The sequence below is a fragment of the Apium graveolens genome, chromosome 6, assembly GCF_009905375.1.
Source record: "Apium graveolens cultivar Ventura chromosome 6, ASM990537v1, whole genome shotgun sequence".
NCBI lineage: Eukaryota > Viridiplantae > Streptophyta > Magnoliopsida > Apiales > Apiaceae > Apium > Apium graveolens.
Window position 1 is genome coordinate 5,279,620 of NC_133652.1, and position 14,393 is coordinate 5,294,012.

At 36.6% G+C, this 14,393-nt stretch overlaps 2 protein-coding genes across 2 annotated transcripts; both read left to right on the forward strand.

The window, feature by feature from the left end:
• The first annotated feature begins 2,042 nt into the window (after positions 1-2,042).
• LOC141664371 (U-box domain-containing protein 33-like) lies at positions 2,043-8,445 on the forward strand. Its single transcript, XM_074470310.1, has 8 exons — positions 2,043-3,027; positions 3,479-3,600; positions 3,921-4,042; positions 4,545-4,649; positions 4,811-5,231; positions 5,725-6,255; positions 6,764-7,525; positions 7,706-8,445. The coding sequence occupies exons 1-8, from the start codon at positions 2,856-2,858 to the stop codon at positions 7,886-7,888; spliced, it is 2,418 nt and encodes an 805-aa protein (XP_074326411.1). The 5' UTR covers positions 2,043-2,855; the 3' UTR covers positions 7,889-8,445.
• A 2,400-nt stretch (positions 8,446-10,845) lies between these two features.
• Positions 10,846-13,389, forward strand: LOC141667326 (transcription factor MYB17-like). Its single transcript, XM_074473768.1, has 3 exons — positions 10,846-11,211; positions 11,371-11,500; positions 11,854-13,389. Exons 1-3 carry the CDS (start codon positions 11,079-11,081, stop codon positions 12,533-12,535), a joined length of 945 nt encoding a protein of 314 aa, XP_074329869.1. The 5' UTR covers positions 10,846-11,078; the 3' UTR covers positions 12,536-13,389.
• The last annotated feature ends 1,004 nt before the right edge of the window (positions 13,390-14,393 follow it).

The window sequence follows — 14,393 nt, forward strand, 5'->3', positions numbered from 1 at the left end:
CACCAGAAAAAGGACTGGCTTGGTGATATGACTCTGGCCGAGATTACTTCTCCTTTGCCCCTGCCTGCAGTTCCTCCACCCGAAACTTTTGGGATGACTCGTGCTGAATATCGTTCATATATCTTGGAATGGCTTCGCAAGAGGGATGGGAAAGCTCCAGATGAAGGCAAGTTGGACAAGCTGTTCTCCGAGTATGGTGATCCTCCAGTTTACCAAAACAAGGGAAAGAGAAAGACTCGAGATTCTGCTCCTGTCGACGTTGATGATTCTGACTAGTTTCTTTACCCGCCTTTTATGATGTTGAGGGGGAGAATTTTTAATGTGTTTGTTAAGACGATCGCTTAATCTGGGTTTGTGTTATCTGGTTTGTGTTGGTTAAGACTTGGTTTTTAATATTGCTTAGTTTGGATAACACTGGTTTATGTGCTGGATTAAATATTTAAGGTTTTATAACTTTAAATACTGTTGGGTGCTTGGTTTTTAATCTTGGTTTTTAATCTTATTTGCTGTCCCATTTGTTTACCTGTCTCATTTGATTAGTCATATGTTTCATTTGCATATTCTCATGATTATCAACTGATTGTTGCATATATACACTGTTACTATCTAACATATTACAACAGGAGATTAAAGTGTTTTTGATAGGGGGAGCATAACACTTCTTTACCCTTGGCATCATCATAAAAGGGGGAGAATGTTAATCCGTGATTTCTGATGATGCATTGAAGAAGTCTACAGCAAATCAGATTGTTAATTAGTTAGATAAGTATTAAAGTTTTATTTAAATGTTAACTTAGTTAACTGGATAACCTTTGACTTATCTTTTCAAAACAAACTCTATCTTAGATAAACCTAACCTATTTCAAATTCCTTATCTCTCTCAGGTTTATCTCTTTCAAGAAACAATACTAACGGATTACTTGTTTTACATATTCTAATATTTCAAACCTAATCTTATCTTTTATTATATTCAAAAGAGTTTGAAATACAATATATCTGTTACATGGTTTCTATATATACTCGACTTGATATTTTCAGAAACAACACAACTCTCTGCACTTTCCATCTTATATCTTTCTGAGAAAAATATCCTCTTAATTATATTTATTGATTATCCAGTTAATTAAGAGTTTATCGAGTTGTAATCTTTCACATTATTATCTTTGTATTTGAAAGAAAGGTGTATTATATCACTTGTCCCGGGTTGTGGGAATTTGATTACAACAGGAAGGTCAAGTAGCTTTGTGCTAGGTAGCTGTGTGCTAGGAAAAGGGTTCTTTCAAGTGGGCCAAGTTTGTAATCAAGGAAAGTTTGTAAATACTTTGTTTTAATTAGATATAATACATTCTCTATGCTAGTTGGCATGGGGACTTGGATGTAGGCTATAGACTAGGTATAAGGGCCGAACCAAGTGAAAAGATTTGGTGTTCTTGCATTAACATATTTCCAGCATTGCTTGTTTATATTTCTGTAATTTACATTGTGCTGAATATATAGTGTTTGTCTCATTTAGATACAGTTTGTCTCATTTGCTAAGACAAAATAGACTGTATCATTTGTGAACAGTTGCACTTTAACTAATTCGATTGAGCCTACGAATTTCAAAATCAACCTTAAGTGCAAATTTTATTTGAGAAAACATAGAAAAAGTTATATGTTTTTGTTACTTTTGGTTACAAATCGTATTTTTGTAAATATTTTCAGGTATATTTTCAGAGTGTACTCTAAGTTAATAAATAGCAAAATCTTAAAAATAATAATATTTTTTATAATTTATAAAATTTAATCTACTACAGTTCAAAAAATCAGAATATTCTGGAATCAAATACCAGCTATCTTGAATTTAATTACTATACATATTACAACTAGGTGCAACAATAGCAAAATCTTAAAAATAATAATATTTTTTATAATTTATAAAATTTAATCTACTACAGTTCAAAAAATCAGAATATTCTGGAATCAAATACTGAGCTATCTTGAATTTAATTACTATACATCTTACAACTAGGTGCAACAATCTAAACATGTACCAGAACTGCAGACATATGAAATAAAGACAATGTAGACGGGGCCTTGATAGTTGGTTGATCTTAACATGCAGCCAGTGCCAGCCACCCATGATCTTATCCATGCAAGAACCAGGCAATTTCTTGGTATTAGTATATGTAGTTACAGCATAATAATAATAAGTAAATATGTCAAACATCATAGTCTCAGCTGACATAGTTGATGATAAATCTTTATTTCCAAGTAATTGCTTTCCATCTTCATGGTTTATACTATTATTTATAGGCTTTCCTCTATTGCGGTTTTACTATTACTGTCTGTTTGCTTTTATCAGTTGTGTGTGTGTGTGTGTGTGAGAGAGAGAGAGAGAGAGAGAGGAAGGGAGGGAGGGAGAGGGAGGGAGAGAGAGGGGGAGAGAGAGAGAGAGAGGGAGAGAGGTTTATTAGTTCTATGAGGTTTTACTGTTTTGTTCAGAAGTTTGAGAATCATAATTGCAATTAATTTTAGAGAAGTTTTGAGTATTTGTTTGCATGTACAAAAGATTGTGGCTTGTGGGTATGTGTGTGTGTGTGTGAATTATATTGAATGTGAAGTTCAAATTTTTCTTGGTTAATTGTAGTATTTGATGGTATGAACATATATGTGATTTTTGGACTGGTTCTGTAGTAGGAGGGTGTTTTCTTGAATTTGTTTGAAAGGTTCAATTAGAGAGGATAAGAGTGAAATTGGGGGATTTGGGTTTCATGAATTAGTGAATTTCAATGACTTTTGGCAAGTCCATTTGTCGATATTTCACATAGTATGACAAGGTTGCATGATTTGCACTAGAAGGGCTCTTGGGAAGTATGAGTGAAATTGTTGAAGAGGTAGCAGTAGGGGAAGAAGAGATGATCTATATTTTGGTGGGTAAAGATGTGAAGGAGAGTGGATCAACTTTGAAATGGGCATTGCGTAATTTCGCTGCAAAGAAGTTGTGCATCCTCCATGTTCATCAGCCATCACAAGAAATACCCACAAGTATGAAATATCTTTATAATCTTGTGAGCTGTCATTTATAATGTGATTAAATTGATTTCAGTGTTTCAGATGAATACTTGCCACTGCCCCATTCCCAGACTAAAATTATTGTGAATTAATTATTGAAGATCATGCCTAATATTTTTATTTTAGTGGACAAATTTCTGTTAGCAGTTCTATTTTCATGCTTATTGTTTGTTTAGATGTTAACTATCTAATGAGAGGACTGGCATGATACATTTTAAGGGTAGACGAGAACCCCTATATTACAACGAGATGTTATTTTATTAAACAAGTAGAGCTTCTTGGCGCATCCTTGTGTACTTACTGTAATATATATATGTAGTCCAGTTTCTGCAATCAGTAATTTTTTATTTGAAAGTGTGAGTTTTCCTTCTCTGATTTCTACGGTTGTTTAGATGCTTTTCTTATACGAGTTTTTCTTTTGCAGTGGGTACAAAATTCTCAATAAGTCTTGTAGCAAAGGACAAAGTCGGAGATTACCATAATACAGAGAGGCAACATATGCATAATCTTCTGGAAACATACAAGCTTATTTGTGAGCGAGCAGGGGTATTCTTTTCTTCTGTTCTCCTTTGCATTTGTATTGCCAGACTTCATTTATTGCAGAATGTATAAATTTCATAATCGCTGAGAATAAAGATAGATGTTCAAAATATTTTACATATAATAAGATATTGATGGAAAATACTTTTTCTTCCTACCAAAAGGCTAAATTTCATCGTTGCATTCTTCTTCAATAGATAATAGATATAAGCACGAGGTTTTAAAATGACAGTGATGCAGTAGATTTCTTTATTACGAAGTTTTGGGAATATATTAGCAGTCATGTTTCTCTCTCTTAAATGAATCATCTATTGTTCTTATTCCAGGCCCGGGCAGAGAAACTGCACATTGAAAGGGACTCTATTGAGAAGGGCATCGTGGAGCTCATAACCATGCATAATATCAAGAAGCTTGTAATGGGAGCTGCTGCCGACAAACTATATTCAAGGTATATAACATGACGAGTTGTCATTAGTTATGTTGTTTTTTGCTTTTAAACTTAATTGAAGCTAATGTAGTTTACATCCTAACTCAATAGTTTTTATCAATACTTGATTCCAGAACCAGATGTTGCCATTCATATAATTTGAAAATAACAAGATTCGTTTATCTAATTTTTAGGTATCTGAAACTAGCAAGTAATTGTTTTGTGTTGTGGGCTCTTACAGTAATTAAGATATACACTATATCATTAAAACTCGAGGATATTGCATCATTTGTCATTTCATGAAAAAATATCTGTTTTCTCTAACCCTCCAGTTACCATGTCTAATTTTGAGCTTAACTACAGTGAGCTAGCTATTTGCTCTCAGGCAGCGCCTTGTATACAGTTAATTCAAAATAAACTGTTGGAAAATTTACGACAAAGCTTATTAAGCTTGTTCTTTGACTTAACAGAAAGCTAATAATGCACAGTCCAGATTTCTGATCTTGCTGGATATATGTTTCAGAAAAATGGTGGAGCCAAAGTCCAAGAAATCAATATATGTTTGCTGGAAAGCACCTGATTCCTGTCACATTTGGTATGTATGCAACGGGAACCTCATATGCATCAGGTAACACTATATCTTGCTTCACTACATTAACTTGGTTCTTTGATAAGGTAGACTACATATTGGTAAAATGATCAATTGTGTTGTTAATTGTTACCCTTCAATTCTAAAATTCACTTATTTCTCACATGCAACTAATTTAACTGAATCAAATACTTGTATAGGAGAGCGGACATAAAGAAAGATGATTCTGAAGTACTATCCCAACCACTTCCACCAATTTCAAACATTTCATTACAGTCGAGGTCTCTGAGACCAAGTATTGGTCAAGAATGGAAAAATAATCAAATCGCTATACCAACCCCGTACCTTCGTAGAATAAGGTCGGCATTTTCTTCTCCAGATGCCAATGGAGCGCTAAGTCCCAGCAGCAGCATAAGCACTGAGGGAAACTTCGACGTGTGGGGTTCTTATTCAGGAAGAAGTGCTTCGATGTATTCATGTGAAAGTCCTTCTAGTGAAATGGTAGCTGATCTAAGTCTACTATCTTTTGCAAGACCTGAGGAGAGCCAAAATGTGTCAGAGTTTCAGGCATTTTCTCATTCTGAAGTCGGCCTTTCTAATTTATTGCCTCTTAGTGCTCAGGTACATACAAAAGTCATTACAAATATATCTACTTTGCGCATGTGAACTTACATTTAGGGATAATCCGAGCTCTAATCCCTCACACGAATTAAAGTTGTACTTTTCCAGTCAATTAAAATGTAAAGTGTTCGTGATGAAAGATTTATGAAATGTAACAGGAAGAGATTGCATTATGCTCTCACTTATTTTCTTTCTAATTTCACGGTAATTGATTGAGTTAAGAAAAGGTTATTAGGTTATTCTGGGTAAAGAAACGAACGGATATAAAGAAACACAACCACGCTTGTTTATTTTGCACAATTGTGTTTTTGTCTCACCACTTATTTGATGAGAAATTGGAGTCATCTTATTATAATGGTCTAAACTTTGGCTCATGGTCTGCTGAATGATATGATTTGTGCTTCCATCTGCAATTGCCAAAGGTAGACTGTCAATGCCTTCGATTCATGCAATTTTGAGCTCTCATTTGTGGTTTTTCTTAATGCTATCGCAGGCCAAAGCTTCAGAAAGCTCGTATGCTGAGGAATTGAGACGGAGGCAAGAAATAGAAGAAGCTATAGCTAGTGGAAAAGAAGAAATTGAAAAGCTGAAGCCTGAGTTAGATGAAGTAAAGAAAGAATTACAGCTTGTCCTTGAACAAAAATCATCTCTGGAGTTGAAAGTCAAAAATTCTGATAAAATGATGGAGGATCTGGAACAAAAGATAGTTTTGGCTGTTGAATTATTGCAAAGCTACAAGAAAGAAAAGGATGAATTGCTGGTGGAGCGTGATAATGCCCTTGGTTTAGCTGAGGAATTGAGGAAAAAACAAGTAGAGTATACTTCAATTGAACATCTGACTGCATTTTGTGTAGAGTTCTCTTTAAAAGAAATCAAAGAAGCCACTCGCAACTTCGACCCAGCCTTGAAGATTGGAGAAGGAGGTTATGGAAGTATATATAGAGGCATCCTTCGTCATTCTCAAGTAGCTATAAAGGTGCTGCACTCTGATAGCTCACAAGGACCTTCGGAGTTTGAACGGGAGGTAAATGTTGTCTGGACATTAATTTCGTACGTTAGTAGTCTAATGTCTTGGTCTAATAGCTCATACAGAGAGTTTAAGGCATTTAAACAGGAACAGCTTGAAACTTGAGAGTCTGGATTCATGGAGAAAATTTTCTTCAGAGAATTTTGCTATCTCATGTTTTGCTTTTCTCTATACATGATGTGGCTGACAGACTCGATATGCAGATCAATAGTACTTTATCATACCTCAAAGCATCCGTGTTTTGAATTGTTTGTCAATTGTTATTATCACAGGATATTTCATGTTTCCCTAAAATGGTGTTTCCATCCCATAAAAATAGTGTTTCTTCTCGTTGATCCAAAATTTTCTAGTTCTGGTTAAACCCTCGTCGTTTGCTGAATTTAGAAATATTAATCTTACATATATCTATGATATAAATAATATTATAATTCCTGCATTCTCTCTGATCATTTTTTTGAATCAGGAAGGCCCTTTCCAGGATCTTATATTAATATTCTTAACACAGGTTAATGTTTTGAGTAAGTTGAGGCATCCAAACCTTATCACTCTTATAGGAGCCTGTCCAGCAGCTTGGATACTAGTATACGAGTATCTTCCCAATGGAAGCCTTGAGGATCGTCTCATTTGCAAGTACAACACTCCACCACTATCTTGGCAAACTCGGGTCCGCATTGCTGCAGAGTTGTGTTCTGTAGTTGTCTTTCTTCATTCTTGCAAACCCTGCAGCATTATACATGGTGATCTAAAACCTGCCAACATACTTTTGGATGCCAACCACGTGAGCAAATTAAGTGACTTTGGAATCTGTTGTTTAATCTCTCAAGATGAGATGTCGAGCAACAAAACTGCATGTTTCCGAACAGATTATCCAAAGGGCACTTTTTCGTATATTGACCCTGAATATCTTTCCACTGGAGAGCTTACTCGAAAATCAGATGTTTATTCATTTGGAATAATTTTGTTAAGACTATTGACTGGAAGACCAGCCTTGGGAATAGCAAATGATGTACAATCTGCATTTGATAACGGAAATCTGAAAGACCTGCTGGATGCTACCGCTGGAGACTGGCCATTTGTGCGAGCAAAACAATTGGCTCTCCTTGCATTGAGTTGTTGTGAGATGAGTCGTAAAAGAAGGCCGGACTTGATTTCAGAAGTATGGAGGATGCTTGAACCAATGAGAGTTTCTTGTGGAGCCTCATCATCCCGGCTTGTTTCAGAGGAACATGCTCGGATTCCCCAGCTCTATATTTGTCCAATCTTTCAGGTTAGTACACTGCTAAAATCTACTGTTGTATAAGTTCTGTTTGCATTGATGTTTATTTAAATATCTATCAATATTTCTCGGTTTGTGTTAAGTTTTTATTGCTTCTCTATGCTGAAAGTATTGAGTTTTCTTGGAAATACGAGTTAAGATTATATACTTTCGCGGACTTAATTATGGCAGGAAATTATGCAAGATCCTGTAGTGGCCGCTGACGGATATACATATGAAGCTGAGGCTATAAAAGGGTGGCTTGAGAGCGAAAATAATAAGTCACCAATGACAGGTCAAAAGCTCGCCAATCATGTTCTCGTTCCCAACCACGTTCTTCATTCTGCAATTCAGGAGTGGCTGCATCGACCTTAAAGCACTCTTTTATCTTTTTGGTGAATTGTCCATCCGTCTAGTGATCATTTTATACGAGGTCCAGCTTTGTTATAGCCAATCTGCTTGTTCTTTTTCATAGATGGCGGTAGATTATCATCTTCATACGATATTTGTTAAAATTAGGGTACTGTTGTGGGTAGTAGTAGAAGGCCGTGCTTGGGTACGTAGTAGCAGAACTTAGAAGGCAGCGCTTGAGGCGATAATATGGTGTGTGTTCATCATTCAATAGGTCACAGGTATTCGAACCTTATAAGACGTCTATGAAATGCAAAGTTATATATTGCATTTTGCAGCTTACACCAGAACCTTCTCTACTGAGGAAGGAGACTTGTGCAGGGGGTACGACTTTGTACCAGAGCAGTATACTTGTAATCTGTTGTAATCCGTAATTATCTTTTGAAGTGAAGCTTACTGTAGAAAATATTTACATTAGGTGTTTTGTTACATGTAACCAATTTTTTGTTGAAAAGTCTAAACTGGAGCAAATCAAATAGTTCAAACCGAAGAGTACTTAAGGTCTTCAATCTTCATCATCACACCCGTGTCACCTCAATTTTTGCTGCATATCTCGTGTACTACCCTCTACGAGACCGTTATCATGTTCTCTTTAATTTACAAACTAGACATTACTTGACCCTTTATACTCGTGTAATTGTCGACATTTTTATTAGTTCAAAAGTCATACCAAGTGCACAAGACGATAACACAAACAGAGCTCGGGAAGATCCTAAGCACTCATTTTACGCTCACTTTACGTAAGAACAAATCAAATTGTTCAAATTTATATAGTTCAGGTCTTCATCTCAAACTAAGTAAAGATTAGCATTTCATATGTCTGTATCCAAGGGGTATACATGTTATTTTCGACATTGTTATTAATTCAAAAGTCATACCCAGTGCACAAGACGATGATACAAACAATCATTTCATCTCGATAACTACTGCAGAAGCCATATCAGGAACTCAGTAACCGAAACATCTTTCGAAAATAAACATCGAAACCAAAATAACACAGCATTCATTTCAAGAAACAGTACAGCAGGTCAAGACTCAAGGCTCATCAGATCTCCAAAAATTTAGACCAATGACTCCCATTAATTCCTTCTTCTTACTGTCCGTACAGGCATTCCCCTTTCATAGACATTGCACAGAGGAAGAAAGAAGATAAGACCATTAGTCCATTCTTTCGGAACCGCCATTAATGCTTTCTCCTTTTGAGTTCTCTCTACATTTAATTCATCTCCACTGATCTTACCTGCAATCTGTGTCCTTGCATTTATCATCAAGTCTTTGTAATTTTTAGGTGCCCACCACCAGTCCACTGCATAGACTTTCACGTGTTTTACTCTCTCCATCCCAAAATATAAGTTTCTTATAACTTTTTACATGTAATTTAAGGTGTATAAAAGTCAAAGATACTTGTAGGGAGCAGTTTTTTCTTTTTCGAATAAATTTACAACTGTCTTAAAATATTGTGATCATCTAACATATTTAAAAACTTTCGAAAGATATAATTAAAGAATTTCAAGGTTTAATTTCTGGGGGCATGGCAAATATTTCCCGCACTCCAGGTTAAAGGGCCATCAGCGTGGTCTTCCCGCTCTGTGAGTCCGATTTACATGTCACGTGTGTTAATACGATCTGCGATCAATACATGCAATTAAAACAGTGTGTGTGAATAACAGTGCGCGAGTATAACCGTGAAAAACAGAAAATAAACGAAAGAGATAAGATTATGAGAGTTATACAAACAGCACCTTCGGCGAGCTAGAACAGAGCAAAAAAACGCCGATGTTCTGCTACATTCGTGTCCGCACGTCGCTCTGTGAGTCCGATTTACATGTCATGTTAATACGATCTGCGATCAATACATGCAATTAAAACAGTGTGTGCGAATAACAGTGCGCGAGTATAAATGTGAAAAACAGAAAATAAACGAAAGAGATAAGATTATGAGAGTTATACAAACTTCTGCTACATTTACATGTCATGTTAATACGATTTGCGATCAATACATGCAATTAAAACAGTGTGTGCGAATAACAGTGCGCGAGTATAAATGTGAAAAAGAGAAAATAGAGTTATACAAAAACACAACACCTTCTTCTGATTCGTGTCTGCACGTTGCTCGGATAACCTTCCGCACAATTTGCACCCATGCACACGCACATAGGAGATGGAGCAATACCTTAGTAACACTTTTAGACACTATTAAAGTGTTATGTTATATAAAGCAATGAAAACCCCTTTTCCATTTCAATGTGGGATAGTAGTTTATTTACAACATTTTCACCTTCAAGGGACCAACTTTAGATAATCACATCTCATTAATCACTTAACCATTTTTGGTGTTTCAAAGTGCCTCGGAAAGCTCTCACGGAGGAGAACATACTCCAAGCGTCACCCACTCAAGAACGGCTCAAAACGACTTGACAATGTGGGGCTCAATACCCATATTTTCCAACAACGTGTTGGGTCTAAGACGATCTGGCGTGATGCCAGCTGAGGTGTACGGAAAAATACACCTTTTGGCCAACGAGTCAAGATTTTCACGCGAGACATGCAACAAAATACGTATGATTCAAACTATTCTCGTTGATTGGCGTAGAGTCAGTAGAGGTAAGACATGCGTACATCCATCTGTCCATGTTTCTCTCTCTCGTTCAACTTCTTTTCATATATAAACAGAGATAAAACACACATACGATAGTTGATCATAATGCACATATTTGTGCATGAATTAATTTCGAAACTTGACTAGCTCGAAAAGAGCAGACACCTAATTAAAATTAAAACTGATTTTTTGTGTGCTTTCATCTGTTCTAACTTCAGATCATTTGTTTCGATTTCCATCGTTATCAAAATAAATGCAGATTCTTCATTGTCTTGTCTTTTCACCTGTAGGTTTACACATTCATGCATTATACAAATGCATGTGATCCATTATCTATGTGTACTGTGTCAAAAGTCTGAGAAAAATGGTCTGTTGCAGTCAAATTTTTCACAACTAAAACGCGGTAAGTTTGATGAGGAAAAGTTAAAATATTTCCCCCAAGAAGAGTAGCTAAAATAGTCATCTCAATAATATAAAACTGTGGTTTATGTGTTACATTTGAATGCAAAGTACATTCTGAATCTGTTGAGGATTGTTGAAAGAAAGGAAGAGAGAATGAGAAGAAAACAATGTTGCGAAAAGGAGGGAATGAAGAGAGGGCCTTGGACTCCTGAGGAAGATGAAGCTCTTGTTCAGTACATCAACAAAAATGGCCCTGGAAGCTGGAGGGCTCTTCCTAAGCTTGCTGGTGAACTTTCTGCAAAAAGATTTTTTACGATAAATTTGTTTGCTTGCGGATTTGTATGTTTTAAGTTGATGCCTCAAAGGACAGAGAAAATTTTGAAGTATGAATGTGTAGCTAGAGGTTTGAAGTGAAATGAGGTTCATGAAGTTTTTGTTGTTTCAGGTCTTCAGAGGTGTGGGAAAAGTTGTCGTCTGCGATGGACAAACTATCTGAGGCCGGATATCAAACGAGGTCCGTTTACTCCTGAGGATGAGAAGCTTGTTATTCAGTTGCATGGAATGCTTGGCAATAGGTAATCTCGAATGATGCATTCTAAATTTCTAATGTTTAAGTCTTTAAGTGCAAGTGATTGTATAAAATGTTTAGTTTGTGTTGATCATCAAGTGCGAATTTCCATTAATCCCTGCTAGCTATCCCAATATAGTCTGCTGTTTCTGTGGTCTCAGATTTCATATTCAATGTTTCTTGGTTTTGTTGGAATTTTAAGTTCAAGAAATTTAAATACTCACGCGCATACTTTCAGTGAATCGTTAACTATCAACCTCTTACCACGACGCACAAATTGCTACACTGCAAGCTAAGATATGCAGTTCAATAGTATAAGGCTACCTTGTTAACTACTAAAGTCTAAATGCATTGATTCAGATGGGCTGCCATTGCATCTCAACTACCAGGAAGAACAGATAATGAGATCAAGAACTTATGGAATACGCACCTGAAGAAGCGTTTGATTTCCAAAGGCATTGACCCTCAAACTCATGAGTCCTGCAATTCCTTGCACGGTTCAGTTATAAGACCATCTGCATCCCCTTCTGCGCGCCATATGGCACAATGGGAGACTGCCAGGCTAGAAGCAGAATCTCGCCTTTCAAAGGAGTCCTCACTCGTGATTCCACCATCTCATGCAACAAAACCTGATGCTGATTTTTTCTTAAGAATGTGGAAGTCTGAAGTAGGAGAATCATTTCGAAACCTCAACAAAGGAGTAGAAACTGAAAACTGTTCAAGTCCATTTTCTCAAGCATCTTCAGCAAAAAATGGATCTGTTTCTGGCATAACAACAGAAATATGCCTCACAGCAGCTGCCACAGAATGTTCACTCATGAACAAACACAAAGAAGACAATGATTACAAAAACATCAAGTCAAACACTGATCATTACTATACAGCGACATCGTATTCTTCAAGCCCTGATGATTCGGAAGATCCATCAAGCACCGCATTGCAATTGCTTTGGGATTTTCCTGGCAACAATGACATGAGCTTTCTGGAAGGGCACACAGATAACTATGATATTTATAGTGCATTTTCAGATTATAGAACTTAAGCTGTTCCATTTAAATTTGCAGATTAGTTATTTTGTAGTACTGAGCTGTTCTACAAGATTAAAACTGTCTGCAAATGAGGGTGGTGGTTCATCTCTAGTAAAGATTTAGAGAGTTTTTATATCTTCTACACTATTAGTATGCATTGGAACCAAATATCGCATTGTTTCCTATTAAGGAGTAAGAAGGGTAGTATAGTCTGAGAAACAAGCATCTGTTTGATCTGTCGAAGCTCCTGGTACAAGCATTCGATATCCACAACATGTTGATGGTTTTGAGTTGCATCAGAGATTGGAACGCTTTCACGAGATGGAGCTGGTTGAATCTCCATAACGAGCGGCTGAGGCTGAGGTTGAGTCACAAATGGCTTAGTCTGAGTCGAAAGGCTAATGGAGCGGTCAAACTTCTGTTTCTTTAAGGTGAGTGTCTCGGATCTGTTATCAGCGATGCAGACGTCCAAGAGCTCACTCCCCATCTGATAACAGATCCGAGACACTCACCTTGAAGAAACGGAAGTTTGACCGCTCCATTAGCCTTTCAAGTGTCTTCGAGTCAAAAACGGAGCTTGAGCTCTTGACTCAGACTGAGCCTCTCGTGACTCAGTCTCAGCACTTGTTACAGAGATTCAACCATCTCCAGCTCCTGAAAGCGTTCCAATCTCTGATGCAACTCAAAACCATCAACATGTTATGGATTGTACGTGGAGCTTCGACAGATCAAACAGCTGCTTGTTTCTCATTGAGCAATTCCTAGAGCAGATATCAGATACATGGAAATGTAAACAGAGAAAGTTCTGCTCCTTCAAGCATTTCAGTGTTTTCTAATTAACCTTGTTTTGTTTCATGGGATTACTTAATCACCGGACTATTAGCATATTGACTCCAATGTTCTATTATAAGTCATTGTCATTTTTATAAAATCATTGAGTCATAACACACACACACACACACACACAGAGAGAGAGAGAGAGAGAGAGAGAGAGATTACAAAATATCCCTAAAATGAACTAGAAACTGATCAAAACTTTTCTGCATGACTATTCTATGGCATTAACTGATTAAGTTCTGAAAATTGAGAATCATCCTCTGATGGATAAATTAAGAATTATACTCTAATGAAAAAAAATGCTTTTGGCCTGTGTCTACTTGCCGAACTTGATGAAGTTAACAGATGTTTTACGGTGCATACGATCAAAGGTATCCTTTCTACAAACACGCGAAAGAATCCATGGTTGCATAACACAAAAAAAAATCCATGGTGAAAATTGACCTAAACAATAAAGCTAAACAATAAAGATCTGCAAGAGGAACTTGCAGAAACTCGAGGTCCAAATTTGCATCATCTTCAATGAACACAATTGACACTCTTTACAAATTATTCGTTCCATTTACCATTGTGAATTTTCAAGTCTATTGCATGCAAGTCAGTAGGCAAGAAAGGTTTGTCACAAATTCTAAAAGTTTTCGGTCTTGATTCAGGGGTCTTAATAGGTCTGGCATCGTCGAATGTAGATGCTACTTCTCCTGATAAGTGGTCTGTGATCAACTTGTTTTAATTTTTTTTGTGTTTTTTTTAATGTAGACATTAGGCATGGCTCGTCCTGGCTATAGATGAGCAAGATTTGCGTCTAGGATCCTCAATATTTAAAGGCCTAAAATTTTAGAATCTCTAACACATAAAAGATGTAGTGTGTATGTACTTTAGAGCCCTAAAAATGATTTCGACTAAGGTCCCCCAAACCTCAGGGTCGGGCTATGTACATAGTGCTAAATAGACCACCTGCCAACTTGTTGTTGTCTTTGCTGGTCCCTTCAGAAAACAAAAGGAAATGAATTATGACAAGTTTTCAAAACTGTCAAA